Genomic DNA, 27,835 nt, shown 5'->3' on the forward strand with positions numbered 1-27,835 from the left:
GAAAAACTTATGTGTAATTGTTGTCTATATACTAATTAATCAATTAATGACTAGTAATGTAAGTCAAGTAGTAATTTCAATTGTTTATTATTTGAACAGATAAATCCTATGCTTTTCTGAAGATACACTTTGAGTAGGACTGTTACATTGCCTAGGGATTTTGTGGAATCTGCATCGTTGCAGATTTTTAAGATCAGGTTAGGCAAACACCTGCCAGGGATGGTTTAAATAGTGCTTAGTCTGCCTTAAGTGCAGGGGACTGGACTTGATGACCTCTCTCAAGGATCCTTCCAGTTATAGTATTCTATGATTCTGTGATTATAGTAACTTGCTTGTTAATTAATTCTAGGCTGTGGAGACTTTAAAAATGTTTGAAAAAAAGGATAGCAGAGTAAAAAGTGCAGCTGCAACAAACCTCTCATTCCTTTATTATTTGGTAAGTGGTTGGTGGTGGTGGTGCATTTTATTTTCTGTTAACTATAAGATCAGAGGAGTCTAAGCATATGTAGTAATTTTTGTATCATATCCACATGCTTTGTCTCCACATTAAGAGAATACTTATGAAAATGAGAAGAAAGGGCATCATTTTAACTACTCAGTGTCTGCTTAAAGCTTTGAACTAAGTGCTATGAAGGCGCAAAGTACTTTATTATAAATGTTTAAATTCCACTTGTTGCCGTCACTTCCTAATTCAAAATACAGTAAACCCTCGATTTAACGGACCCTGATTTAATGGTGGAAATAACGGATACTGTCTGCCAGCTGCCCCTTCCAAATAAATGCCGGCAACATACCAGAGCCACTGGAGGTGCTGCTGGAGTCATTGGAGTGGCAGGGGCTGCCAGGGCTGGAGGACCTGCTGGAACGGCTGGGGCCTCTGGAGCCGTGGGGGATGGGGGGGGCTGCGGCGGGGCATGGGAGCTCTCCTCCCCCAGGCCCATGTGTGCGGAGCATATCGGTGCCTGGCCATCGCTGCCTGCAGTGACACTGAGCAGCAGCCACGGTATCAGAGGCTGCTGCCCTCTGGCAGGCTGGAGGCAGCAGCCACACTCTGCCTTTGTGTGGGTGGCTCAGAGCCGGGGGCTGGGGGAGCCACAACACTGAACATGCCGAGAGCTGTGGGAAGTGGAAGGAGCCAGGCTAGCATGCAGCTCCTCTCCTGGTAATTGGGAGAGGGATATGGAGGTGTCAGGGGAAGGGAAGAGTGGGGGACGTAGGACAGGTTAGTGCATCATCATATGTAACCATTCTGATTTAACAGATTTTTGGCATTAATGGACACCCCATCCCCCTATTAATCCTTTAAATCGACTGTTTACTGTAGGGTCTTTGGAAACAGACGTGCTTAGCTCCTGAATTAATTCTAAGAGGGATGTTAGGCGCCACTCCTATTCCATCACTCATAAGCCCTCCCATAAGCCTCTTCGCCTGCTCTTCTCTCTCCCTGTCTCATCCTGGCTTCTTCTGCCTCCTACCCCTGCTCCTCCCAGTCACCCCCAGTGTCTCTTGCATGCTGCTGAATGCTGATCACTGGCAGATGGGAGGTGCTGGTGGAAGGGGAAGCTGATCCATGAGATTGCTATTGCGTGATTATTAATCCACAAGTAGTTATATACTGTACATATTTTATTTACACAGGAGAATGAATTAGCACAAGCAACCAACTATGCAGATTTAGCTGTGAATTCTGATAGATACAACCCATCAGCTCTCACCAATAAAGGAAATACTGTGTTTGCAAGTGCGGACTATGAAAAGGCAGCAGAGTTCTATAAGGAAGCTCTCAGGAATGATTCCTCATGCACTGAAGCGCTTTACAATATAGGTAATGTAGATGTGTTTGCATGGCTTAGAGTTTGGATCAAGCTAGTACTAATGTGTTTGAGACTCTACAGTAAATGCTTTCATATCCGGCATTCTATCATCTGGAATTCTCAAATAACCAACATTTTAACTGTAGGGAAAACATAACTAAAATTTGCATAAATACAGTATAGTGAAAGTAAATAAAAATAAATACAGCAAATATAGTATAAATTTAGTTTATAATACTACTATTAGTAAATAAAATACTCTGCATACATTTTTGTTTGTTTCTTAATATCTAGTCTCGTTTTTCTTTATTGTTATGAATTGCTAGGTATACCTCTCTATTTTCTAGAATATTCTCTTATCTGGCAATCTCCTAGTCCCAGGGCTGCCAGATAAGAAAGAGTTTATGGTATTTTTGCAATTTTTCCTTTTTAGAAATGTTTATTGAAATTCATGATAATGACAGAACACATTTTAAATTATTAATTTTTATCTCCTGATTTAAGAAGTTAAATTAGATAATACCCTTTCTTCAAACCTCTTGCACAGAAACTCTGCAACAGTATTACTTATCTGCTTTTCCACGAAGTAATGTTGGTAAATCACTTTGAAGATGAAAATTGCTGTAAGTGCAAAGAAATGTTTGCTATTCAAAATGTAGGTTTTAAATAGTACTGCTCAACCAAATTATCCGCCTTACCCTTTCTAATGCCCCTTGTTAAGGGGATGATGTTACATATGGCTGTGTACCTTCTGTGAAATTATAACTGTTGCCCTAATCAGTTTTGGTCATTTAGGCCATGCTGCCTGGAAAGGGCTGGCAGGAGGTTTCTCAGGCAAGCACCAAAGCAAATCTACTGAGCTGCAGCTGAAATGAGAGACTGATCATTAGGGAAAGCTTAGTTATTTTGCATTTTTAATCAGTTATGCAACTTGCTTTTTAAACAGACCTCCATCAACTTGGAAGGAAAAGTTGAACATAGTTTCAAAAACCACATCTGCCTTGAGGGTTTACAATCATGTTTTCCTATTTTTTAAATGTTTTTTCTGTCAAAACATGGGAATTGATTAACCAAAAAATGCTGCCGAACGTAAAAATTAAACAGAGAAAAATATTTTGTCAGTCTTTCATGTTTTCCCTATTACAATAATATAGGAATAAAAAATTCAGACAAATTTTTTTTAAGTTGCCTGCATCCCTCTCAATCAGGGGTGAGGAACGTAGGGCCTGTAGTCTGGATCCAGCCCCTAGCTTACTTTGATTTGGCCTGCAGCAAGGCTCGTGGCTTTCCCCCACAGCAGGGAGAGCTGGCATTTGCCCTCCAGCCCCATGGCAAGTCTCCCAAGTCTCAGCATTCTCCCTGCCCCCAACTCTACTGTGGGGCTGGAATGTAAGGGAAGCTCTGGTGCCCCAACTTGTGTGAATGGGGGCAGGCCAGAGTGAGGGGTTTTCTTGTTTTGTTGGTGGGTGGGTTTGTTTTTTTTTGTTTGTTTTTGTTTTGAGTATTTTTGGAAGGTTGTAGGGGGCTTCTCAGTCAGGAGCCGGGTCAATGAGGCATTTTTTTTCTGCTTCTCACTTCGGAGCCAGGTCAGTGACGTTGTTGTGTTTTTCTGCTTTGTTTTATTTTTTTGCTTCTCACTTGTATGTGGCCCCTGAATGATTTTTTTTTTCCTGTGGGTCAGTAGCCCCCAACCAAGAAAAGGTTCCCCACCCCTGCTGTAAATATTGCATTTCTGCTTCACTCTCCTTGGCATTTGTGCTAAGTTACTGTACCTGTACTGATGTTTGAATTTAATAAGAAAAATAATTTTATGCATTTTTTATTTTTAGGTTTAACATATAAAAAATTAAACAGAATAGACGAGGCTTTGGATTGTTTTCTGAAACTTCATGCAATCCTTCGAAACAGTGCCCAAGTTCTCTACCAAATAGCAAGTTTGTATCTCTTCCTGGGTCCTAAAGCCAAATATTGAATTTAATCTGCATTGGGGGATTAGATGAGATTAATGAAGATGCAAAGATTATTTTTGTATGGCTCCAAAAATGTACATCTAATCAGGAGGCATTCCTGTGGAATTAAAATATTTTTGGTGTGTAAAAATAAGGCCTGATTCTGCAACACTTTATTTTGTGAGCAACGTCACTGAAGCTAGTAGACTAACACATGAGGAAGGCCCATTCGTACAAGGATAATTAAAGTTAAGGAGAGACCCATAACCCTGTAAAGATGCAACTGAGCTTATTTTGACAATAGTATAATAGATATAAATATGGGTGTAAGATCTTAAAGTATTAGGGTTCATTACAGTGAAATTCTGCTTTGACAAGGGAATTTGTAAAAATAGCCCTGTTGGGTTCCTTGTTTGTTGTCTCAGTTGCTTCCAGGCCAGATCTGCTCAGTTTACGTGTAAAAGCATAAACCTTTGTTAATGCTGCAAACTCAGCTCAGGATCTGAAAGCCAGCTGGGTGTTTTCTTGGCTATATTCCTCATCATCAGAAAAGATTCTGCAGCCAGAACTTAGTTGAAGCATTCTGCTGATGATGTGCAAGTCACAATAGAATCCCTTCCAAGGCACAATAGAATTGCAGTTTTGGCTCAGCATTTTTAGAACTAGTGAAAACTGTAAAACTTATTATAGTCAGAAAAGTAGATATTAATCTAACTATACACAAGGGGTGAGGTCCTCACACCTGCTCTTACATCTTTATAATGGGTTAAAGTTCTGGAGTTCTAAATCCCTTGTTCTGGTTGGGATAGTTTTACCCTGAGCTGTGAATTCTGTGCTGTGCCTGCTTAGAGATGCAGCACAGAGCCTCACTTAAGAAACAGATGTACTGAATAAAGTGGTGGCAATTTTGTCTTCTGCATTTTTTTGTGTTTGTTTGTTTGTTTTTATAAACACTCTAAAAATCTAGGAAGTTTGTGGAGTATAGAAATACCATGCTTAATACTCCTTTCACTTGGACTGGTATAAATTAGAGTAACTCCATTGACGTTAATGAATTTACACCAGTATAAAATTAGTGAGAGAGAGCAGAACCAGCGTAAAAGTGTTTTTAAGTCTGAACTAGTAGCTTTTAACACAACGTTATTTATAGTAAACTAAAGTACATTTCAATGGAAAGAAATTGTGAAGTAAATGTGCAAAAATTCCAGCGATATGTCCATATTGATATGCGGGGCAAATCTTTCGAACATACGATTTTTGTATTGAGTTTATGATATATACCATAAAAATTCCTCCTGATGAACCAAAATATGGTCACTATTTGAATCATCCTTAACTGAAGATACCTCAGATATGAACTAATGGAGGATCCTAACCAAGCCATAGAATGGCTCATGCAGCTTATCAGTGTCGTTCCAACTGATTCACGTGTACTGTCGAAACTAGGAGAACTGTATGATAATGAAGGTGACAAATCCCAAGCTTTTCAGTATTACTATGAGGTATGTGACCTATGCATTTTCTAATATTTATAGAAATAAAATTATGCAGTAGGCTTGGGACAAGGCAATATTTATAGTAATGTTTAAATTGCTTTTTGTGCACAACTTTGACAAAGAGAATTAGATTCCTTCCTTAGGACAGTTATAATTCTTTATAAATCAGACTTTTATTGTCAGCTCTTTATAATATAGAGGATACCAAAAGTAGGTTATGGGATAATCATATATGGGGCTCACTCAACCTTTCACATAGAAGTTGTTTCTCTTTAATTAAGTAGTTTGGTAATTAAGCATTAACTGGGCTAATGAAAGAGTTGGAGTGTCTCTATAGCCTTATGATTAGGTCAGTCATCTGAGAGGTAGCAGATCTCTGCAGCTCAATTCTCATTCCCTTTTCCTCATTAGGTAGTAGGAGCAACTTGAGGATTTCCCACGTTGTGGGTCAGTGTACTCTGATTGCATCTCTAAGAGGATCCCTTCTCCTCCCTTTCTGTCCCTGGACAAGATTCAGTTGGTGGCCTCTGGATACAGCATAAAGAGGCTACACAAGAACTAGTTTGTAGGCAATGATGTGTCCCTTCATGGTTCAGGACTTTAGTAAATTTCTCTCTTCTCTGTAAATGAAAAGTGAACCAAAAGCTTCATCAATGCTGATAAGGGGCGGGTGGAAAGTATATGATATTATTTTCATGGAAATTTACTAATATGATATTTGATTAAAGTGAGCAGAATTTGATTATTTTGCTGCCTTTTCTTATTTGTGCTAACACCTAAATAACCAGGCTAATTAGCCTTTGTACAAGACAGCCTTTTGTGCTATATTGATTGATATTATGCAATCAGTTTTCAACAGTAATTCCATTGTTTCCTGCTTCTAAGCATTTTTTTTGTTTGTACAATTCTGAAACTTTTTTTTACTATTCAGAAATAAAATTCTTGAAGTTCTGACCACTTATGGCCATTAAAAGATCCCATGGCATTTTCTCTTGGAAAGTAAGAATGTTAACCCTAGCAAAATTCCAGCTCTTGTATTTACATCCTGGCCTACCACACCTAAAGCTCTTCAGCAGTGACAGTTAGATAAATGATTCTTTATTTCTTGTCCTAGATTGTTTTGTAGTTTGACTGGCACTGGTAAACATGCTACATTCTTTCCCTTAGTTGGCTTTATTTTAGAAATAGGTAAAATGGTTATTTCTACTTGCACATACACGTCCACCGCACCACACATCAATGTAAAAAAAGAAAGGTTTGCCTCACTCTGAGAAGCCCAGATTCAGCAAAACACACAGTTATGTGCCTAACTCTAATTCTGCATTTAGATCCAGGGATTTGTCAGCAGAAGTTTGTTGGGAGATATCCTGTGAAAAAATTTCTGTTGACAGATTGTGTCCAGACCACTAGGTGGATGAAAAGAGAGATCCACTCTGTTGACAGAATGGCTGGACTGCCTGGCCACTCTATTGGCAAAACAGCCACCTGGAACCACATCACACAGGGTCACAGGTCACCAGTTCCTTCCTGGAACCCCAGCAAGATGCAGTCTTAAAGGGATGGACGGACCACCGGACCACCGTCCGTCCATCCATCCGTTTCCTGCCTTTGCTGCGGGTGTGCCTACCTTCTCAAGGGACAGCACAGCTAGCACAGGGCTTTGTGGGCAACACAGCTGGTTCCAGGGAGACATGCCACTAGAGCTGCCCCCATGTGTGCGTTGGCCCCACACAGAGCTGCTGCAGCAGCTGCTTAACTTCTTGACAGCCATCATCCTGTGCCTCATGGAGGGCAAGTCTGAGACCACCTGCAAGGACCTTGATCTGGCAGCAGGATGTTCACACCTGCACCCTCTTCTCTTCCCCCTGCCCCTTTGCACAGGCAGCTCTGGAGGCACTGCACCAGTTCTAACTGGTGGGACCGGCTGGTCATTGGGCCCTGGGATGACCAACAGTGGCTCCAGAACTTCCAAATGTAGAAGGCCACCTTCCTGTAGCTCAGTGCCTGGCTTGCCCCCGCCCTCTGGAGACAGGACATCCAGCTGTGGCCTGTCATTCCCATGGAGAAGCGGCTTGCAGTTGCCCTCTGGAAGCGCACCACCCCCAACAGCTACTGCTTGGTAGGCAACCAGTTCGACATGGGGAAATCCACCATTGGGGCCCTCCTCCTGGAGGTGACACGCTCTCAGGATGCCATCCCTGAACATGTTTCTAACGTCCCTGACGTGGTTGGTCACCTTCCTCTGTAGATCGTGACATCAATCAACATGATCCTGCCGTGGTGGAGGGTTATCCATATTGGAGGCATTGATGAAGTTGTGGCTGGATTTGCTGCTGTGGGGTTCCTGAACTGTGTCAGAGACATCAATGGGACCCACATCCCGATATGTGTCCCAGAACATAGTGTGACCAAGTACTTAAACCTCAAGAGCTACTTCCTGATGGTGCTGCAAGCTCTGGTCAACCACTGTGGACAGTTTGCAGACATTTACGTCAGGTGGGCAGGCTGGGCACAAGATGTCCATGTGTTGCTCAATTCTGGCCTTTGCCAGAGCCTGGAGATGGACACATTCATCCCCCACCACGAGCTGGTGGTCAGGGACGTTCAGATGTTATCCCCTTGTGCCCTGGCTGATGAAACCCTACATCGGCCATCTGGACCCCAGCTGGGAACTGTTTAATTCCTGCCTCAGCCAGGCCAGGGTGCAGGCCAAACATGCCCAACCTGGGGCCCACGCACACACTTGCGGCTCGCAGTGCTGCCTGCGGGAGCGGGTGCTGCCTCATGCTTGTGAGCACGTCCATGTGTCAGGTGCCACACTCCTCGGTGTGTCTGGGGTCAGGCTGGTGCCCTTGTGGCTAGCCCACTACCAGCCATGGCAGGTGCTTGGAGGGATTGCCCCTCTGGGGCTCATCTGGCTTCCTGTGAGGCTGACAGCAGGCTGCTGCCCATGCTTGGAGGCTGTCTGCTGGGTCCGAGTGGTGCACACCTGCTGCATGTGATTCCACATGTTGGGACCACAGGATGAGGTGCCACCCAGGCCAGCCGAGTGATGGTCACAGCACACCCCATCTGCATCTGCTCCCCACACCCTGGGAGTGTGTAACTTACCAGAGGGACCCTTGCCCAGCTCTAAGAATGCTCAGGAGGGGGCCTGGCTGCCAGGGAGTGGTTCCAACACCAGCATGAGGCTGCTGGCTTCTATGTTGGTCTCCTGCTCTGGCTCTGGTATGGCTTGTGGCTGGGCTGCCGCCTCCTCTTGCAGGGGCTCCCGCTGTGGAGTGGGGGCTTGAGCGCAGTGTCTATGCTGCGGCATGGGCAGGATGTGTTCATCCCCCAGAATGCTGTGGAGCTCCCGATAATAGGCGCAGGTGGCTAGTACTGCCCCGGAGCATTGGGCAGCATCCCAGGCCTGGACGTAGCTTTTGTGGGGCAGACCCACTTCTTCAGATCTGGAAATAATGCTGAAAATGAACTGGCGCAACAAATATATGACAGAGAAAGCGGGGGGAAAAAGAGAGAAAGAAAGAAATGAAAACTGACAGATCAGCTGGTGGGGGATAGTAGGGGAAAGAAAATTACTTACTGCAAGTGTCTATTAAGTTAATGAAAATCTCTAATTTTATTTGTACAAACATAAATGAAAACTTCATAGTAAAACTGCTTTTCATTGAGTTTTGCAGCAGACAATCTGATTAGTGTAATTTGGTAAAGAAACAACTTGTTTAGCATTTTATTTAATTCATTTACATACACTAGTAATCTAAGAAAGCAAACTTTTGTGTGTGGAAAAATGCTCTCGCTACTGCTGACTACACTAAAATAAGAATTCTATTAAGGGCAGATGGAAATGCAAAACTCATCTTGTGTAACTTCTAAAAAGGTATTTTGTAGTTGCAAAATCTGAACAGTTCTCTTCAGGGACTAACTGGTATAGTACACTGCTTTCATTCATGTTTTACATATTTTTGTTATCTGGAGACTTAAATACTTAAATGAGTAAGTTATTCCAGAAATAAAATAAAGATGTTGTTTATCACTAAAATTGTGTTTCTTTTACCTTCCTTATTTTGTCAGTCATATCGGTATTTCCCTTCAAACATTGAGGTCATTGAATGGCTTGGAGCCTATTACATTGATACGCAGTTTTGTGAAAAAGCAATTCAGTACTTCGAAAGAGCAGCACTTATTCAGTAAGTAATGATTGTTACATGTTCAGTCAAATATCTTGTATTGGGGGTTTTCTTCTTGTAATTGTATCTTGAAGACACATGTTAATTTGATTATAAAAATATGTCAGCAGTAGATACAGCTGTAGGTATTGTTTCATCCTGTTCCTCACCTCGTATTTGTTCGGAGGGGTTCTTTTGTTTCTTTTGGCAGCTTTTATGCAAAGAAGAAAAAACATTTCCTATCTGTGGTTTCCTCTTCTGGTAATTTTCAGTCTCATAAATAAAAGCATCTTTCAGCAATAATCTTGTATCCTTGTTCTCACATTGCCACTCTTTTTATGGGAATAGAAACAATGTCGGGAACATTGAACAGAGAATAAACCAGTAACAATACTGTATTAACATCTAAAAGTGGAAATAGGCTGACAAATCTAATTTGTTGTAACTTTTATATCCAAAATTCTGTATGTTTGACCTAGTAAAACTGTGGTTTTGCACTTCAGATAATAAATTAGTTAAAGTAGTCTGCATATTTTGTTATAGATTTACAAGAGTTTAACCTACAAGTGATCTACAAGTAAAAATTTGGCCAAAATTGAAACTGGATCTCAGTATTCAATTGAAATTATTTATAGCTGTAGAAAAATACTTGATTCCTTAGAAAAGGACTATATATGTGTTTCCATGAGGAATTTATGTCAATAGGCAGTCTAAAATTCACATAACCCCATGAAATCCACAGGCAGTATTTCTATTCTGAGTGTGTATTTTGGGAATCCTAATCAAAAATCAGCCTGAGGCAAACTCAGTTATTACGTGGATTGTTTATGATGATCTAAAATTTGACCTGCTGTCTGATTCATGTATAGCGCGCAGATTACAATAGCCCTGAAAGTGCGAGGAACTGTTTTTGTGTTTGGACAATGCAGACACCAGTAAAGAAAAGACTATATTGCAAAAAGGTTATTAAAATGCAGCAGAAAGTAATATTTTAGTTGAATGGGTAAGGGTTTGTATCTAATTCTCAAAAAGAGAATTGTTTAAAATAATTGAAAACAAGTACAGCTGGGTTAAATGCAATGAAGATGAAATAAAAGACAAGCAACATTTGTAAGGAGGACTCTTACTCTTGTAATGGGACATTTCATTGGCTCTCCCATGATTATATATCTGATCCAGTTCAAGGTCATGTTCCTGATCTCTAACAGCCTCAGCTGCCTTTATGCCTATGTCTAGGACAATCCACCATAGTTCCATCCCTTATGAACAGTGAAACTATACACACTTCATGAGCTATGGAGACCAGTGTCTTGATGGCTGGCCCACGTCTGTGCAGTACTCTCTTCTCCATGAGACCAGAATGACCTCAAATATCACTGTCCCCAGGATGACATATAAGATAGTCTTGTCAACTTAGTTTTTCCTTTACAAATAATAATGAAACTCACAGAAAAATCTTTTGTAGTTAAAATTGATTCAATATATTTGTTTGACTCTTCTACATACCTTTATAACAAAGAAATTACAATTGCAAAAGAATTAAATATGCAAATGAATAGTTAAGGTAATGTATAGAAATATTCCATTATCTCTTTTGGCCTTGCAATCATGTCAACGTGTATTTAAAGCCCCGTTTACTAACATACTACTGCAGTGAAAGCTCAGTTACCTGTCTCTCAGTTAATCAGAAAGTTAATTAATTGGCATTTCTGACATCTTTCAATACAAATCTTGAATCTCATAGTCAGGACTAGTATATTGCCCAGCACCAGTGTTCCCTTTAAGCTGAACGCATTGGCAGCCATCTAGGAGAGATTCAGATGCTGCCCAGCTGACTACTAGAATGCCTACAGTGCCCACAGGTGGCAGCATGTGTTTCTCCTGGTGATGCCCAATTGTACATGCCTCAGTGCAAAAAACAAAATTCATTCTGCACACGGGTGGAAAAATTAGAACAATTGCCCAGCACGTTATGCAATTTCATATTCCTCGTTCTACTTTTATGCAAAAGTGGCAGAATATAGGTAAGTAAGTTGATCTCAGGGATTTAGTCAAAAAGCAGTTTCTGGGGTATGTCAGAGGGTCATTACAGAGTCACCCCATCTCCTACATCTGCTACATCTACAGTGATAATTGATTTGATAATGATGACCCTGAGGCACTGCAAGATCCTAAACTGCCTTCTGATCATTGAAGAAATGTTATATTACATTCAGGATAGTTTTAGTATTGTGAGGCTTTTTATTATAAAATCATCTTCTGGCACAGATCTAAACATTTAAGTTTTAATACTCTATCCACTCAATACATGAAAATTTGTGCATTGTGTATAGGTTGTAAAGTATTTGAAATTATTCTCATCTGAGACTTTTTTATTATTCTTTGTAATTATATTATCTGAGAGAACTCATTTTCCAAGAGGGGAGATAGCTACAATTAACAAACCAAACGTAACTATTTGGGAGCCTCTTTGGTGCTGAAACTTGTGCAGTACATGCTATTTGCAAATTGTTAATACTAAAAGTAAGTCACAGATATGTAACAGTTGTTTATACTGATTGCAAATAAAACGGCATTTAAAAATAACTTTGCTTCAGCCCCCTTCACAGTTTTCAATTCTGTTTCAATGGAATATTAATTCTAAACATTCAGTGATGTTTTATATGTATACCACTTGCTTCAACTTGCATTTTAACATGTTTGGAAATTAATAGAGAAATTGTGTTTTTGGGAAGCAAACATTAGCAACATGTGCAGTTCAAACAATATTGGGGATGTGAAGCTAATTCTGTGCCCTAAAAATTTAAGACTTTTCATACCAAGTTGCCTATTAGTACGTTTTATTACTCTAGAGATGTATAAGGTACTCATTTGGATTCCATTGCTGTCCATATCTGGCACACACATGCTGCAACTGAGAAATACACAGCAGACTTCTTTTCACATAAACATGGTTTGCATAGCACTACACTGTAAAGAAATAGATTATTTGGAGGTCAAATTGATTTGAGCAACAGCTGAATAACTCCAGCATGAAGCCTCTGGGGGTTCCATGCCAGTCCCAAGCCTGAATAAAGGAGGAGGGTTGGTCAGATGAGTGATGATGCACTGAACATGAAACAACAATGTGAATGAAATCTGATGCTAGTATGACTAAATGATAAAAGATGCCAGCTCGGACTTTGCCCAGATAAACAAGGTCCATGACACCAATCATCGAGTGATCAGGGTTGGGTCGATAAGTTGGCTACCGAAAGAAAATTACAGCTAACATGCTGTCAATTGGAACATGGAATGTCCAAACACTGTGGGCAACTGGAAGATTAGAGCTGCTTTGGAAGGAGATGGAGAGATACCAGTGCTAATATACTTGGACTGGCAGAGATGCATTGGACAGCATCGGGAGCGATGTGCAGTTGCAAAGTCATTTGGTCAGGGAACAAAACAAAGCATGAGTCAGGAGTTGGATTCCTTCTCAGCAAAAGAACTAGTTGAGCATTATAAAGCTACACACTGGCGAGTGCAAGTATGATGGTGATGAGATTCAAAGCAAAACCGTTCAACATCTTGGTCATTCAGGTATATGCACCCACATCTGACAGTACAGAGGAAGAGACTGAGCTGTTCTATAAAGACTTGACAAAGACGCTGGAGGAGCTACTGAGGAGAAGTGTGTTTGTCATCAGAGGAGATTGAAATGTGAAGGTCGAAACAGATACCAGATTGGGAGGGAGTCATGGGAAGGTTGGATATGGAGAAAGAAACAAACGAGGTGAGAAACTACTGGAGCTTGCCACGAAGCATGAGATGGTGATCTGCAACATGAGATTCCAACAAAAGGACTATAGGAAGTGGATATGGCGATCGAATGAGGGGAAGTCCAAGAACATGATCAATATTTTGATAAGAAGAAGATGGGTAACATCAGTACAGCAGTACCAAACTTTCCAAGGAGGGGATATAGACTCGGACCGCAGGCTAGTGATAGCAAACATCAAGATAAAACTCAAGAGAAAGTGTAAGACACAGTTTAAGAAGAGAAGAGACGTGGCAAGGCTAGGCAAGGAAGAAATAGGGAATGCATACAGAGCAGTGCTCAAAGAGAAGATTAGGGATGTGGCCACAGAGAAAGACCTACATAAGAGAGTCGAAGGGATAGCCACGGTGATAGAAGAGGCAATTGAGCAGACTGTTCCGGAAGAAGAGAAAAGAACAACAAGAAGTGGATTCAGGAGACACTGAAGTTGGTCCAAGAGAAGAGAGCACTGAAGATCAGAAGGGATGTTTCCAAGAGGGCAGAACAGCAATATAAGGTGAAATGCAATGAAGTATGGAAAGCTGCCAGAAAAGATAAGGTGAAATGGTTAGAGGAGCAGTGTGAAGATCTAGAGAGGTATTACAGTGAATGTAAGACCAGGAGGGTGTATAAAATGATTAGGAATATTAATAGGAAGTAGCAGCTGAAGCAGATGGTGATCAAAGACGAGAACGAAGAGGCGCTCGTGAACAAGGAGAAGATTGCACAGCGATGGACAAGATATTGCATTGATCTGCACAAAGCACAGTTGGACCCGAGTGTCTCAGAGAGATTGATCAAAGAACTGAAAGAGCTATCTCAACTGAGCATTGAGAGCAAAACTGATATTTCAAAGGAGAAAGTAGAAAGAGCAGAGGTATGACTAAAGAACAGCAAGAGCACTAGAAATAAGATCACGGGAAAGATGATCAAATACGGCAGAGAAAGTATGATTCAGGAAATATACTGACTATGTAATATAGCATGGAAAGAAGGCACCTAAGTGACATTACACAAGAAAGGAAGTGCATTGGAGTGCAAGAACTACAGGATGATTGCCCTAATGAGTCCTCTAGGCAAGGGAAGCAATATGGATTGATTCTGAACCTCGATAAAACAAAAACAATGGTATTTGGAGATCAGGAAATAGGAAGGAAGATCGGTGTACGTGGGATTGAGCTAGACAATGTAGAGAAGTTTATATATCTGGGGAGCAACATAATGTATAATCTAGACTGTAAGAAAGAAATAGTGACTAGAATAGTGAAAGCAAGAGCGAGTTTGAAGGCGATGGATAAGATCTGGAAAAGCAAAGTGATTAGCTTAGGAACAAAGCTCAGCATTTTGAAAACGTGTATTCAGCAGCACATTGTACAGATGTGAGACGTGTAATAATGAAAGATTTGAAGAGAAGAATATTGGTGTCTAAGAGGAGTTGTTACAGAAAGATCCTGAGAATAGGATGGATGCAGAAGGTCACCAGTGAGGAATTATTTAGGAAGATACAGCCGAAAGAGAACCTACTGCAGAAGGTTATACAACAGAAGTTACCGCTGTTCAGGCATATTTGCAGAATGAATGATGAACGAAAAATCAAGACCCTGGTGTTCGGCATAATGGATGGTTCAAAATAGGAGAGGCAGACCACACACAGAATGAGTAGATGATATAGTAGATTGGTGCGGAGCTAGCCTAAAGACACTAAGCCACTCTGCACGTGACAGGGAAAGATGAAAGGAAATAGCGAGAGAAGCATCAGATGCCAATGGGCCCTGAGCCCATGGTTGACGATGATGATGATGAACAGTTGAATAAAAATAAACAATGGATGAACAGTATAGCCAGTAAGGTAATGAAAAATGCTCGATTATTACTAGCAAAGCCTCCCTACAAACTGTTAGTGTATACTGTCTTCAAGGGCATATTAACAAGCATCCAATCCAAAGAACTTTCTGCATGTGGTTTTGGTCAGTTCTGAAGAATTGACATGTCAGCTCACCAGTCCATACATAGCTATATCTTTATTGTCTTTTAACTTGCTAGTCATGGAAAAAAAAACGCTATTCCAGTTTGAAACTCACTAATCCAGCACACTCTCATCTGGCAACATCCATAATCCAGCATTATTTTAGTTAGCCAGATGACCGTTTATCATGGGTGTGGCCAAGTTTCCCATGGCCCCATAAAGTTGTTCATAGTCACCAGTCCTGGCTCTCAGTATTCTGTGCTGTTTTTTAGCTCTAATTTACATCTAAATGTCTTTTATGAGCCCAGTAAGCAGTAGAAGTATTGGTAATGTGCTAGACAATATTAATTTCCTGTGGTCGGCAAATTCTCCCATTCAGCACAAATTAGGTCTTCAGGGTTCTGGACGAGAGAGGTGCAACCTGTAGTTTGTGCCCTTCCTAGGAAGGGTTCACCCTGAATGATGCAACAAATAGAATTTTGCAAGACTGGATTAACAGTAGATATATACCAATACTTTCAGTTTCATGGAACAATTTTTCTGTTTCAACATTTGCTGATAAACTGAATGTTGTTGCTTATTTGTAAACAGACCAACGCAAGTGAAATGGCAGTTGATGGTTGCCAGCTGCTATAGAAGAAGTGGTAAGTATCTCTTCTTGTTTTGTAATTTTTTTATATAATTGACATTTTTTTCATTGTATGTGTTTGCGTATGTGTACTGATCTTTTGTACATCTGCTCTGAGATCTTGGCTCTAAAATCTCCTTAGCCAGTAGTATGCTTTTGCTTTGTGAATTTTTTGTGTAACAAAGCATGACCTCCTATGAAATGTTGGATTTAGTTATTCTTGTCTTTACTGTCTTGTACTTATGAGTGGAGAAGTCATGTGCAAGTACAGAGAACAGGACAAACTAGCGTAAGCCATATTGTATTTGATTTATTACAGAGTAGCCAAGCAGGAATTTTCTAGAGTTGCTCAGCTGAACAAATCACATTTACTATATCTCTAGGGGGTTACAATTTCTAGTTATTAAAAAAATGAAAAGTTAAATTGTACAAACAGAATACACACTGCCACTGAATTCTCACCTGCTGAATATTATGATAGATTCTACAATCTGAATCTGCTATTAATCATAGCCACATTGAGACAGAGATTGCATTGTCCTCTTTGTATTGTTCAACACCAAAGCACACTTATGACATTTAATAAACAATACTTTTCTTTCATGCTGTCCCATTGTTCCAACTCCTTTTTTTGCTGCTTTAAGAACCTTACAGAGCAGAACCAAATAAAAAAATTGGCAGATTTTTCTGATGTTATTTGCCCAGTTACTTGGTAGTCTGGAATGGGAGACTAGAAGCCGGGTGATTATGTGAATTGAAAGATAATGATGGCACTGAACCAAAAAACAGCATGGAACAGCTGTCCCACCAGAGGAGCAAGAGAGCTTGGCTAACATTGTATTCATTTAGACATGCTGGCAAAATCCCCAGTTTGTTCTACCAGCACTTTCCAATTCCTTTTGAGCCCTACCTATCACTTTCAAAATATAAAACTGACTTTTTCAAACATTCACAATGAGCCCTAATTATTATAATCAGGTAATAATTAAAGAATGACAACCTTAACTGCATCTGTAGTGATTGGGGACTATTAAAACACATACTCTTAACAACAGAGCAGCTGAAAAAGGCTGGAAGGTGCTAAGTTGCGTTTCGTTCTGGTCTGATGCTATGCCTTTGTGTGTGTGTCTGATGTTGTTTATTTATTTGCAGGTAACTACCAAAAAGCTCTAGATACATATAAGGACATTCACAGAAAATTTCCAGAGAATGTTGAATGTAAGTTGTTTAATGGAGCAGTGCAGCTTTCAGGGTAGAGGAGAATCTATGCTATATTGAATATATCTATTAATAATCCATATTATGTAAGTATTTTTAAAATGGAAAACATTCTTACAGACTACCTACTTCTGCAAAACTAATTCTGCACATTCCTAATGACCATGCTATTAGGACAGTACTGAGGAAAGAAGATGGAAATAAGCTTGCTTATTGACTTCCTTCTACCCTCTTCCTGCAGTTTTATAGCTGTTTACTTATCTAGGTATGTCTACACTTCTACTGCTACAGTGGTGCAGTTGCACATGCTCAGGTGTAGTGCTTCAGTGTAGACACTACCTATGCTGATGGATGTGATTGTCTGTCAGCATAGGTTATCCCCTTTCCTTATAGCAGGTCTACACACTGCTGGCCAGACCTAATATGCAAAACATGCATCTGCATGGGGCACCACAAAATTTGGGGCACGAAATTGCCCCAAATGTCCCGGTGCAAACTGGGTACTATGTATGGTCTGTGGCAGACCCCAGCCCCCATCTGAACACCTCCTCTTCTTCCCCTGCTCCATGGGCTGTGTCTGTCTCTGCTCACCTGTTGTCTACAAGTGGCACAAATGCAGGCCAGAGGACTGACTAGCATAGCTGTGCTGACAAAACCCCAATGCAGATGCAGTTGTTGATGGAAGAAGGCTTTATTCAGGGAAATAATGTTCCTACAGTGGCAGAAAAGTCCCTTCTGTCCACCTGAGCTGTGTCTGCTTTATGGGGCTGTGTTGGCATAGCTATGCTTGTATGGGCTATGTTTATACTAGCCCATTGGCTGATAAAAATTTTCTCAGCCAGTGGTGTGAAAACACGCTCCCCCCCCCCCCCCCCCACTGAGATTCATTTTGCAGACAAAAGAGCTGATCTGTACAGCGATATGTTGGTGGGAGATGTCCTGCTCACACAGCTGCTGTTACTTGTTGGGGGTGATTTAATTATGTTGACATCATGGAGCAGCTGCATAGGGGAGACATCACAGCAGGGCACCTGCAGCATTAAAGCTGTGCCACTCTAAGGTGCGTAGAGTTGAGTCTCCATAACATAGACAATCATCATCACATTTAGCTTTCCTGTCAATTTTTGAACTTTATACAGACTGATATTAATACAGGAGCTAAAACACCACCTGCCACGTACATGAGATGATGACTCAACACTGGCATAATTAGGAAACATTACTGTGCTAGTATCCATTCTTTTCAGCTCATTGGCACTGACGATTTCTTTTTCAATACAGTGCTAGTGAGTAAGGTTTTTGATAACAATTTAGCATATGTATAAAACATTTTTATGTTCAGTGCATTTCAAAAACATTTAAGTGACTAAATTTCACTATACCCCTTAGTCTTATTAACCATTCTACAGTCAGTCACAGAAAAGTTAAAATTGCTTGCATAAGATTCCAACCTAAGTTGCTGGTATGAGAAAGCAGGAACTCCTGATCCCTGGTCCTCTGCTATATCCAGAAGACTATGCTGCTACTATACAAATTTACTGTCCTGCCCCCCAGCTTTTAAGCCCTTTTCTAAACTTTATTTTTCATGTACAATTAGGTCTAAAGTTCTTAGTTCGTCTCTGCACGGATATGGGGCTGAAAGAAGTTCAAGAATATGTGATGAAGCTAAAGAGAGTAGAAAAACTGAAAGAAATAAGGGAACAGGTATGTTTGTTTTCTTTCTATGAAAAATGGATTTTTTTTTCATTTTCATTATGTAACTTCACTGCCTAGCACAGTGAAAGGTAGTATAATGTTTACTGTACTACCTTAGCCTTGATAGAGTGCATCTCCACTTCTGGTTTACAGTCATTTACGTTAGTTTTCCCATAACTCTTGGACTCTTTGGTTTTCAGAGGTTTAAATATACCTGCATTCTGGAAGGATACAAGGTGCATGTAGTCAACTTGAACGTTTGGCCTTAATAAAGTTTTTGGGCAATGAATTTCTTTTGGTTTTCGAGGAAGTGGTGTAATGAAGGGGGCACAACCAGGCGGGTACAAGGCAGCTTCCTGGGAACATTTCATTATCACTGTTACCAACTCTGCCTTCCATCGTGCCCCACAGTAGGAGCAACAGCAGCAGAGGTGACCTGGGTCCCGTTCGGAGAGTGAGTAAAGTGAGGGTACTTGGCTTCAGCTATTAAAATCAAGAGGGGCATGTGATTCCCTCATGCCCTCTTCCCATGCATCACCTAGGAAGGGCAGGTAGGGAGGTGGTAAACAAAAGCTAGTGAAGAGCACATCTACCGGATGGTGGTGGTGAGGGTGAGAGGAGTGGAGCTCAAAGTCTGTATTCCATTTTAGGGACTAGCATAAGGAAAAGGGGCTCTGCACAACCCCGTGCAACATACGAGGATTGCAAAAGTGTGAAGTGACGCATTCATCTCAAGGGGATATTTTCAGGTGAATCCAAAAACTCCATGGAAAGGAGTACAGCCCGACAATCACTCTTGATTGTGATCTGATCCATTCATCTCCATATATATTCTGCCTCCTCCCCCGCCCACCTTTACTGGGGGAAAGGGCTGTCTCTGAGGAACCTCTTATCTAAATGACACCAAATTTACTCCAAGAAATATTCCTGGGCACACATTGTATCATGCCAGTATTTAAGATAATCTCATTAGTTACATATATTTCACTTCATGTTGAAAATGTAAAGAAGTTCATAATCTGCGGGGGTGGTCATTGGAAACTCTTCAAATGACTCCTTAGCTGCACCTCAGAACCTAGCTAGCCCCTCCTGCAACATAACAGTTTTGAAGACAGTTTCCCAAAGTACATTAGACTTAGACTTAGTGCATTTAGAAAAAAAATGACTGCTAAGCAGTATGCAAGGCTCAGCCATAACTTTGGTGGTGCTACCACCCCATTATTATGACATCAGCAGAAAACATTACCTTTTCAAAGTACAGCTCCAAGGGGTTCTCATTAAAGCTACTTAAATTAGTTAAACACACTCACTTGGCCAGAACATGAAATAACTGGTAAACTCTGCTCCGGAAAGATCATAGTTTAAACTTGTATAAAACTGGATTAATTCTTAACTGGAGGGACAGATGTCCCTGAGGCTGGAGAAGTAATTATTCACTTGTATACAATTCCAACACCACTTTTTCCCTGAGTTTTTAATTGTACAGCATAGGTCTGCAAGAAATGTAAGAGAAACATTTTTTTCTTTTATGTTTACTGTATACTTTTTATACCAATATTGTTTTTGTTTGGTGATGTTTTTGTTAGTTTGTTTTTAATATATTTATGTGATATGAACTTGAGTTTCTGGGCGTTTTTGTACACGTAGTACTTCTATGCATTAACTTCCTAGTGATGATATTTAAATAATTAGATTGTTTAACTTAATTGTTTTAAGATTATAATAATTTGTCAGTGATGTTGAAACTGATATTTCATTTTGACTTGATACACTAATCACTGAAAGTAAAGGATAAGCTGCTGAATACTATCATTCTCCATTTAATCACAAGATAAGTATACAGAAGCACAGACTCTAATACAATCATTTTATTCTGTTATGTCAATTTAATCATGATGTGGAGGGGCTGATTTCCAGATGACTGGAATGTTATGTTAATTGGCACAGTGCATCATTCTTTCATGTTCTGTCATAACACCCAGCACTGCAGTGCAAAATAAGGATTTCACTCTATGGCTACATCTATATTACACAGATTTTAGCAACAAGGCTGTGTCAACACAGCCAAAGTCAGCTTATGTGAATGTGGTTTGTTAGCACTTTTGCTGATAAAATATCTCTAGCCCCCATGAGCAACTTTTGCTCTGTTGGCAGGCAAGCACCCCTGCCAACAGAGTAGTATTCGCACTTACACTTGCCACAGCAAAACTGTTGTTGGGGGTGGTTAAGCACCCAGGAATGAGTAAAGTCTTGTTGATCAATTAGAAGTATAGACGTAGCCTCAAATTCACTTTGTGCCTCTCCAATTATTAGAGGTCGAGTTCTGTAGCCCAGAAATTATAAAATTCACCCTTTATTATTCCCAGCCAAACATAGATTTCAGTCCTCAAAGAAAGACACAATTCAGTTATTGTTCTCATTTTTCAGTGGCAATTTAAATTCACTTTCCTTTCCTCAGTATTTCAGACCAAGCCATGATCTCTTTACTGCTGTGCCAAGGAGTGAGGCAGTAAATAGACAAATACTTCTGGAATATACCCTGCTTTTCAATGCCTCTTACTAATGTCTTAGCTACGTTTGGAAATTGTCTGGCTATGCCAAAAGAAGGAGAGAAGACATTTGATATGTGTTTAATCAGGCCACATCTTTACTATTAGATGTGTGGGATTACCCAGCAGATAATGTGTACAATGCAGATGACACCCACTTGTTTTCTCCCATTAGAAACTGGGGAGAGAATGACTTCACTAGTTTTCCCTACTATTCCACCTACGTCCTTCTAGCAGATCCTATGCTGGGACCTTACAGTGCTTGGGGAGCTTCAACCAGCACTTCACTCCTTTCCATCCAGGTCTCTCCAGCAAATCCATTGCTAGCACCTTACTCCTCTCTTAAGATGGGTGAGTTGGACTATAACGAGAGGGGGTTGGCTCCATGCTGTACCAGTCATAGGAGTCCCCAGCTCCCTCTGTTACTGAGCATCTCTCCTTAAGTCCTTTCCTGAAGCCGTTTATCAGCTACTATATGTCTTCTTTTATTGAGTACCTGCACTGAACATCTGCTATACAGTTAAATAATGTGTTGAGACATATGGTCTGAAGCCCCTCACATTAAGCATTAACAGAGCCGCCTGAATCTGCTGTGAGGAAGATGTAAAAACCTGTGGTCTCTTTACTGTTATGCCAAGTGGTGAGTCAGTAAATAAATACTTCTGGAATATGCCCTGCTTTTCAATGTCTCTACTAAGGTCTTGTCTACACTGGGAAATTTACCAAAATGGTTGTTCTGGAAAACTCCTATGTGTCCACTCTGTTCTGTAATAAGAGTGTCTATGCAGGGGCTTATATCAAAATAATTATTTTAGAATAACTATTTCTGTAAATTTCCAAGTATAGGCAAGTGCTTAAGGGTGTCCAGGCAAAGATCAAGAAATATCGGTGGGAATGGGTGAATAGTTACTTGCGTATTCCTTAATGCATTAACATTTTGCTGGGATTTCATTTAAAAGAAATGTGCACGCACACTAGTACTGGTACACAAATTCACAAAATCTTACTGGCATTGCATATTTATTATTCTAAGTGACTTTAATAACCGAAAATGAGCACCTGATAAGCTCTGATATAAGCCAGGGATAATATGTACAAACACCATGGCTGTGTCTACAGGAGCCCCTTCCTTTTGAAAGGGTCACGTTAATGAGCTGGTTCAAAAGATGCTAAAGAGGCACTGCAATGAATATGCAGCGCCTCATTAGTATAATGGTGGCAATGGCAATTCGCAAGTGCGGCTTTTCAAATTGCTTACTGCCTGTGGAGATGGGACCTTCTGAAAGGACCCCTCCCCATTTTGAAAGCCCTTATTCCTATCTGGTGTTAGGAAGAAGGACTTTCGAAAATGGGGAGGGGTCCTTTCAGAAGGTCCCGTCTCCACAGGCGGCACGTGATTCGAAAAGCTGCACTTTCAAATCGCTGCGGCCACCATTATGCTAATGAGGTGCTGCATATTCATTGCAGTGCCTCATTAGCATATTTCGAACCCGCTCATTAACATGCCCCTTTTGGAAGGAAGGGGCTAGTGTAGACACAGCCCATATGATTTTCTTCAGTCCATCTCAGTTCTAATATGCTTGCAACACATTTTTGCTCTGCCAGCCCTTGGCCTCTTTTGACGAGAAGTGGCCAATTACGGCAAAAAGAATTCCGTCATCCACATGGGAGTAGGATGTAAAGCAAACTCATTTACATTTTGACCTATTAGAGAATTTGATCTCGGATTTCCACAGATGAAATGCCAGTACATAAATCCTGCATGTTCCAGATTATACCCACTTCTTTCATTCTCAGTTTAAATTTGCCCTTACATTTGGAATACTCAAGAGCTTTCAGCAGTGGTGTGGGTATAATATTAGTAAGGTGTGTGTCCACACTTTGTATGTTATACAGTACCTATTGTTTAGAGACTGTAAGGATCAATTTGCAACTTCTCAGTCTCCAGAATTTAGGTGCCTTCTTGTTTTCAGTTTCACGTGATGCAACCATTAACTAGTGGTCAAGATAAATTAAAGTCAAATAATAAAAGCCGCAAACAAGCAAAGCTAGACCCTTTGCAGATCATTGATTTGCAAGAATTTCATAAGGGAAATATTTTAAAGTAAAATAAAAGTGAATTTACTTACATCATTATGGTACTTTGAGAAGATAGGTTGTGAAGGAGGTAATAAATAATCCACCAGACACTGTTACATTTACAGCATAGATGATGGCTAAGGGCCCAGTCCTGCAAACAGTCATGCAAATACTTAACTTCATGTGTGTAATCCCACTGAGTTCAAAGGGATTACCCCCTTCTCTAGAATTTAACTAGATTGCACTTTGTCCTTTAAAGTTAAATATGTACATGTTTCCAGGTTCAGGTCCTAAAACTTTAAGGCCTTAAAGAACCTCAATTAGTTGTTACTGAATCTCCGCTCAGCTAACCAAGTTCAACTAATATTAAAATAAATTGCTTAGGAAAGTCATTTTATGTCACCTGTTCTAGGTTTTCAACTAAGGGCCTGTAAAGTCCACACATTTCTTTTTAAACAGATTCCCAATTTTATACACTGAATTTAGATCTTTTTTTTTAAAAAATGAACAAATGGAATATTGAATCTTTGCAACTGTCCATCAGAAAGCCCCTTATATATATTTCTGTATTTGACAATATATGTACTTGAAAAAATATAAGGATTATGATACCAGAGGCCTAGTCAATCATGCAATACTGAGGTACTCCTTGGACAAAATAACAGTAACATTTTTAGATAATCCTAAAATAACACAGCTGGAAGATGTTTGTGGGCCTTTCCTAATTCTGAGAATACTGGCATTTTAAACATAGTTTTTATAGTATTTACCATTGCCTTCATGTTAGATTTTACCACTCAACAACAAATTAAATTACCTTTTTTCCTGACATACCATGCTGTGCCAGACATTAGAAATTTAAGACCTGTGGGGTAAATGTTTCTCTTTCTAAATTTTCTTCCTTCCCCACTTGAATCTTTACAATAATAAAACCACTTCTTGGATGTTAGTAGGCAAATACTATTTTGAACTTATGTAGAAGAGGATACTTTGTGAATTTTTCAGCTGCACTAATCAAAACGTTATGTAAGTTTTTTTATTCTTATATAAATGTTATCTGAAATAACAGATTTTATTGATTTTTTTTGTTTGAACTTAGTTCTGTGTAAATACTGATTTAACATGGATTTTAAATGCAACTTTTTGTGTTGAAGAAATAAAATTTTAGTTGCACAATATAATATTGCTGTAATTTAAGTCCAATTTAATGATCTCTACTGTTACAGCAGTACATTGAATTTTGAGCTTCGCCAATTCTGATATAATTTTGTGTTTTGTTTTCCTTCAAACTTATTTAACTTTTGCTTTAGCGTGTTAAATCTGGCAGAGATGGCAGTGCCCGTAGCCGCAGAGAAGGGAGTGGTGGCGGGGGTAAGTACTTGGAATAACAACTTTAAGTATTGGACTTTTCAAAGCTCTAAAAAAAGTGTGTGTCTTAAAGTGTTGTAAAAGCCTTTTATAGTTATACAAGTACATATTAAGTAATTCATACATTTTATTCTGCAAACTTCACTTATTTTTAACTCCTTTGGTCTTAGTATTGTGAATATTAAACTTTGCTCCACTAATACAGTAGCTGTTTGTTTTCTTTTAGGGTTTTTATAGCACTCATAGGTCTCACAGGTTTCCTAAAAATAAATTTGTGACCTGTTTTATAATAATTTAATTGAACACTTTTTAAATGTTCAATTTTGAATGAACAACGCCTATTTTAAAGAGGGGGGGAGAGAGAGAAAATAGCTATAAGAGCAGGTTTTATAAAATATGTCTGTGAATTTTTTTAATTTGGTTGATTCTGAGCATAACTTGCAGAAAATTCTTTGCAGTCCTAAAACTTGGAACTCGTTCTCTGGAGGAAGAATGTAATAACAATAACAATCAACAATTCTGGGACAAATTCAGATCCATTTACAGATCTCAAGTGTAATAGATACGGCTGCAACAAGAAAATCTATTTTTCAAAAATCTAGCGGGGATAAGAGGACTTTATAACCAAGGTGATCACTGTAAAATATAAATGGCCCACAAGAAATTTAGCATAGTGCCATAAATCAGAAAATGACAAGTTTTTTTTTTTCCAGAGATGCTATAAAAGATACATTTTGAACTGCTCACACATAAAAGTGAATCCAGCTGTACGTGTATGGATGGTCACATCACGTTACTCATGAATGGGGAAGCAATGAGTGACCTACCTACATACCTAAGTGCTTAGAAAACCTTCATACCACCTATCATATTCTGCTTACGCTTGTACAGAATACAGGTGTTACAGAAAACAAATATGTGGAATGGCTCAGGAAGTTGGAAGGGGTATAAAAATTTGAACTATTTTTCTTATCCTTCTGCCTGCAGAGCTAGATGTCTTAATTACCACTGATCCAACTGTACAAGGCTCAGGTGCTATGTCTAGACTAGAGGGTTTTGTTGGCAAAATGTCCATGAGGAAGAATGCCTCTGTTGACAAAACGCAAATCTGGATGTTCTGAGGAGCCTGCTGTTGACTGAAAAGGTCTCCAGGGTGCCTTGAAGAGGTGTCTCTCACCAGGGCTCCTGGAAGGTGATCTGCGACCCTGTCTGATGTGGTTTCGGGTTGCCATTTTGCCACTAGCTGAGCAGTTTGGCCGCTCTCTGTTGACAGTGCGGCTCACTCTTTCCATCCACTTTGTAAGTCTGGACACAATCTGTTGACTGAAGTTTTGTTGCAAGATATTTTCTGACACAGACTTCTGCTGACAAATCCCTGTAATTTAGACAGAGCCAGAGAGACCTATGAAAGCTGCGAACATAACCTAAAATAGCTTTTCAGTACTTAAACATTTACACCTCTTAAGTCTCCTATTTAACTATTTACAACTGTGAAATCCAAGATTTTTTTAAAAATCCTATGATCTTGAAATTTGCCAAAATGGACATGAGTGTGGCAGGGCCCTCATTATGAACCCTAAAGAAGAAATTCAGCAGAGTGGACTAAGCCCAGAAAAAATTCTCTGCACCTATGGTCTGGCCACAAATTAGCCAGGAAGAATGTTCTGTGAATCCCATGTTTGTTTAGGTAGAAATGGAGAGTAGTGTTGAGGTCAGACCAAAGGACACAGACTGTTGCAAAGGGGCTCTTTGGTCTTTCACAAATACATTGTCATCGTATCTACCCTTGTTAGTGAAAGACTGGAGCATCACATGAGAAAGAAAGGGACATTTAGTAGCTTAGTAGACAGGGATGTAAATGTATGAGAACAGCTAATAGTGGAGAATAGTAAGATTCCAGGTGCAAAGAAGTTAGAAGAGCATAAAAGACTCCTAGCTAGCATTTTGCCAAAACTTCTTTTCAGGACCAGAAAAAAAAAAGAAATAAAAAGGGTGGGGTGAAGAATGGAAAGACAGTCTAACTCATTAGGAATTTCTGTCACAAGCTTTAGTATTTCCAAGGCATTGAGTTTTTTTCAACATCAGCTACAGACTACACACAGAGAAACATATGGATATTTGGAACACTAATGTAAGCTATCAAATCTCATAGGAGCAATGACGTCCTGGTTGAGCTACAGCTGTGCACTCTTCCATACTGATTTTGATTGTTGAGCAAAGTTCTGCAATTACTGTGTTTATCCTTTGGAAGCATGCCTTTGTGAGAAAACTATGGATAGTCCTTTATGCAAGTTTGGTGTAACTTCCCAAAGATCAAACAGTTTTTCAAACAGCTCAACAAATAAGTAGAATTGTAAAGGAGGCTCTGTACTGAGCTGGGAATTATTTCTACTGGGTCTCCCAATTAAAAGTTGAGGCAAGATGTGCTACTAAAACTTTTCAGAAGCATTCAAGGGTCTGACAGATTGACAACTGTGTATGTTAGCTCTTGTGAAGAAGTTGGCACATAACAGGCAAAAGACGTAAGATTGTATTTTAGTGTAGCTTTAATTTACAAACTTACAGTAAGAGCTAGTGGGACTAGAAGGCCTAGACTCTCATTATTCTGAGCCTGGCATAGCTTAACAGAACTTGTAAGGCTGCGTTTCACAGTTTAAAAATTCTGTGTACACATTCTGCCTGAGGCACACAAATAACATGCATGTAGGTTATTTTATTCAGGAATTTTGGATAAACATTTCATATGTTTATTGTTGAAATATAAATAAATTTGGAGATTCATTTCCTCAGTTTCCTTGCACTGACAAGTGGGAATAATTTTCCTCACTGTTTTAGAGAGTATATGTCATTAACTGGTGCTGGAGAAATGTTGACTCCTGAACTCAGTTCTTATCTGTTGAATAAAAATGGATTGTTTTTTAAATACTGTTAAGTTTTAACTTCACAGTAAATCCCCGAGTTACGCAGGGGTTGCATGCCTCGCAACCCCAACCCCCGTGTTACTCAAATTTCACATAAGTCAGGGGGGCCCCTCTCTCCTCCTCCGAGACTCTGGGAGCCTGGAGCCAAGTGCAACAGCGCCTGGTCACTTTCCAGGCTCCCCGC

At 39.9% G+C, this 27,835-nt stretch overlaps 1 protein-coding gene across 4 annotated transcripts in view; it reads left to right on the forward strand.

Moving 5' to 3' along the window:
• IFT88 (intraflagellar transport 88) overlaps nucleotides 1–27,835 on the forward strand; it is an 82,709-nt gene that overhangs the window by 39,222 nt on the left and 15,652 nt on the right. For 3 of the 4 annotated variants that reach the window (XM_074985281.1, XM_074985271.1, XM_074985291.1), the window contains exons 16-24: nucleotides 350–436; nucleotides 1,639–1,825; nucleotides 3,644–3,752; nucleotides 5,115–5,265; nucleotides 9,337–9,452; nucleotides 15,785–15,837; nucleotides 16,974–17,039; nucleotides 18,637–18,743; nucleotides 24,673–24,733. In XM_074985281.1, coding sequence (XP_074841382.1) covers nucleotides 350–436; nucleotides 1,639–1,825; nucleotides 3,644–3,752; nucleotides 5,115–5,265; nucleotides 9,337–9,452; nucleotides 15,785–15,837; nucleotides 16,974–17,039; nucleotides 18,637–18,743; nucleotides 24,673–24,733 — 937 coding nt within the window. Of the gene's footprint in view, nucleotides 1–349; nucleotides 437–1,638; nucleotides 1,826–3,643; nucleotides 3,753–5,114; nucleotides 5,266–9,336; nucleotides 9,453–15,784; nucleotides 15,838–16,973; nucleotides 17,040–18,636; nucleotides 18,744–24,672; nucleotides 24,734–25,188; nucleotides 25,332–27,835 lie in introns of those variants that run through there. The other variant, XM_074985300.1, reaches the window with a different exon arrangement.

Source organism: Carettochelys insculpta, chromosome 1 (assembly GCF_033958435.1).
Source record: "Carettochelys insculpta isolate YL-2023 chromosome 1, ASM3395843v1, whole genome shotgun sequence".
Lineage (NCBI taxonomy): Eukaryota > Metazoa > Chordata > Testudines > Carettochelyidae > Carettochelys > Carettochelys insculpta.